Source organism: Limulus polyphemus, unplaced genomic scaffold, assembly GCF_000517525.1.
Source record: "Limulus polyphemus unplaced genomic scaffold, Limulus_polyphemus-2.1.2 Scaffold1354, whole genome shotgun sequence".
Lineage (NCBI taxonomy): Eukaryota > Metazoa > Arthropoda > Merostomata > Xiphosura > Limulidae > Limulus > Limulus polyphemus.
Genome location: NW_013666964.1, coordinates 237,410 through 240,563, shown reverse-complemented (window position 1 = coordinate 240,563; position 3,154 = coordinate 237,410). Strand labels below are relative to the sequence as shown.

Here is a 3,154-nt window from a genome sequence, read left to right as displayed (position 1 = left end):
ACTGTCAGCTGTTGGGCTACTATAGTTGAATAGTAGGATTTTACTGTCAGCTGTTGGGCTACTATAGTCGAATAGTAGGGTTTTATTGTCAGCTCTTGGGCTACTATAGTTGAATAGTAGGATTTTACTGTCAGCTGTTGGGCTACTATAGTTGAATAGTAGGGTTTTACTGTCAACTCATTCTATAGTAGCCCAAGAGCTGACAGTAAAACCCTACTATTCAACTATAGTAGCCCCCCAACAGCTGACAGTAAAACCCTACTATTCAAATTCAACTATAGTAGAGTAGGGTTTTATTGTCAGCTCTTGGGCTACTATAGTTGAATAGTAGGGTTTTACTGTCAGCTGTTGGGCTACTATAGTTGAATAGTAGGGTTTTTACTGTCAACTCATGGGCTACTATAGTTGAATAGTAGGGTTTTTACTGTCAGCTGTTGGGCTACTATAGTTGAATAGTAGGGTTTTATTGTCAGCTCATGGTCTACTATAGTTGAATAGTAGGGTTTTTACTGTCATCTCTTGGGCTACTATAGTTGAATAGTAGGGTTTTATTGTCAGCTGTTGGGCTACTATAGTTGAATAGTAGGGTTTTATTGTCAGCTCATGGGCTACTATAGTTGAATAGTAGGGTTTTTACTGTCATCCATATAACGCATCCACTGCGGAGCGCGTTTTTTTTTTCGACGGTATCGAGGCATGAATCACGATTTTCGGATTCACAGGCAGGCACGCTAACCACTAAAAATTAGATACTTGAAATCGTTAAGATTTCTTTGCTTATTGTTTTTAAATTACGAAACGGGATCAAGACACACGTAGTAGTGTGTCGCGCGACAAAAACAACCTGCAGGACACATTGTGTGTTATTAACAGGAGTGATAGTTTAGCGATTTTCCACTTTCTGTAGCTCGGACTGTTTGATATTAGGGACTACAGCAGATAGCCTTGGTACCTTTGTTAACGGCTTATTTTGCTCTGATATGTAATTCGATATTAGGGACTACAGCAGATAGCCTTGGTACCTTTGTTAACGGCTTATTTCTCTCTGATATGGAATTCGATATTAGGGACTACAGCAGATAGCCTTGATACCTTTGTTAACGGCTTATTTCGCTCTGATATGTAATTCGATATTAGGGACTACAGCAGATAGCCTTGGTACCTTTGTTAACGGCTTATTTCGCTCTGATATGTAATTCGATATTAGGGACTACAGCAGATAGCCTTGATACCTTTGTTAACGGCTTATTTTGCTCTGATATGTAATTCGATATTAGGGACTACAGCAGATAGCCTTGATACCTTTGTTAACGGCTTATTTTGCTCTGATATGTAATTCGAAATTAGGGACTACAGCAGATAGCCTTGGTACCTTTGCCATAAATACAAAATACAAATTCATCATGAAAATAAAGCTGGTGAAAAGTAAGGTTTATATCTTAATATGTCTGTACTCTTTTGTTTTTTCTATATGTTACTAAAAACCTAACATACTGTTCTGAACTTAATAATGGCAGCTTTTAAATATAGTTCTATTTTTACACCAAAGTTGTGAATTTCGGCCATTAAGAGAATGTGAAGTCCAGTCTATTCTCGAACTAGGTTATGGAGAGTTAATAATAACCAGTATTGATAACCTTGGATAAAGAATAGCTCAAAATTGAAGACCACACCTTTTATATCGCGAGCTGTAGGTTACATACCTAGTGTTTGTTTTCTCTTCTGCTTCACACACGTGATATATAGATAGATACTTGAAGAATGAGTAACATAAATGGTACTTACTTATTCGTATATCTTCTTCAGTCAGTTATATATACATATATTTGATTCATTACCATATGATGTTAGTAATGTAATGTGAACCATCTGATTGGTTGAAAACATATAGATCTCTACCATATGATGTTAGTAATGTAATGTGAACCATCTGATTGGTTGAAAACATATAGATCTCTACCATATGATGTTAGTAATGTAATGTGAACCATCTGATTGGTTGAAAACATATAGATCTCTACCATATGATGTTAGTAATGTAATGTGAACTTTCTGATTGGTTGAAAACATATAGATCTCTTGTAACTCAATATAGAAACTTATAAGCTATTTCGTAGATCGAAATCAAATCACCCAATAAACGCTTAGTAACTGTTTACCAAAAACCACAAAATGGACCATTTCACGAAACGCTTTTAGAGTATGTATACCTTATGTGAAACGTCTGACAAATGTGCAAACGTCAAAAATGTTCTTTTAGCCTGTAAGCGTTTTTCTTCTTAAATTTCCAAAATTTTCTTTTCGGTATAGTGTGGAGGGCGTTACAAGTTACATTATGATTCAACTATTCTTCTATGTGTGACCCCTAGTGGCTCAGAGGGTAACTTTCAGAGCTTATAACGCTAAACTTCGGAGCTCGATCCCTACAATGGACACAGCGCAGTGGGAACGTGCAACTTTGCTATATTAAATATACAAGATACTAAGTTTATATAGGTGTATCTAAATTATCAATGCGCCGTTTGCTAGAAGCTACATTTAATGTCCTTCCTGCAGGTATTGTCCACTTTAAAGGTTCGGAAGTGACCATGAAGTTTCACTCCGATGAAGATGTTTTCGGCTTGGGTTTCCTTCTCACTGCTGTCCAGCAAGAGTGCCCGCCTCCTAGCTGCGATGACAGATTCACCCATTCCCAGTTCGAGCTCTCTAGCCCCAACTTTCCGTCGACCTATGAAAATCGCCGAATCTGTGATTACGTCATCGTAAAAAGCTCAAGATTCGTTTGTAAGTTACGCATCCAGGTGGAGTTGTTTGATGTTGAATACGACGACAAATGCGAAGCCGACTTTTTCGAGCTGAACGGCGAAAAGTTTTGTGGGGTCATGTCGGAAGGTCAAATTGGTAAGTTTTCGTGTGTTTTTTATATGTCATAAATTAGAATGTAAGAAAAACGAAATAATTGAAATACAAAAAACGAACTTTTCCAGCCAGTATTCGAAGTAAGGTAATAATTATTTTGTTTTTCAACAGGTACTTACTGAAGAAAGGTATTTCAAAGTTTAATTTGTGAGCCTTCGAGTAGTTCTAGCAACCCCCCCCCCCCCGAACCCCCCGGGGTGTGTTGGGGGTTTTAAACGCTAGAATCCGGGGTGGT

General features: G+C 37.7%; 1 protein-coding gene across 1 annotated transcript in view; it reads left to right on the top strand.

The window, feature by feature from the left end:
• The window catches only part of LOC111086718 (cubilin-like), a 44,768-nt gene that overhangs the window by 7,769 nt on the left and 33,845 nt on the right, over window positions 1-3,154 (top strand). The window contains exon 2 of the mRNA XM_022390676.1: window positions 2,557-2,901. Within this exon, the coding sequence (XP_022246384.1) occupies window positions 2,557-2,901 (345 nt within the window). The remainder of the gene's footprint in view (window positions 1-2,556; window positions 2,902-3,154) is intronic.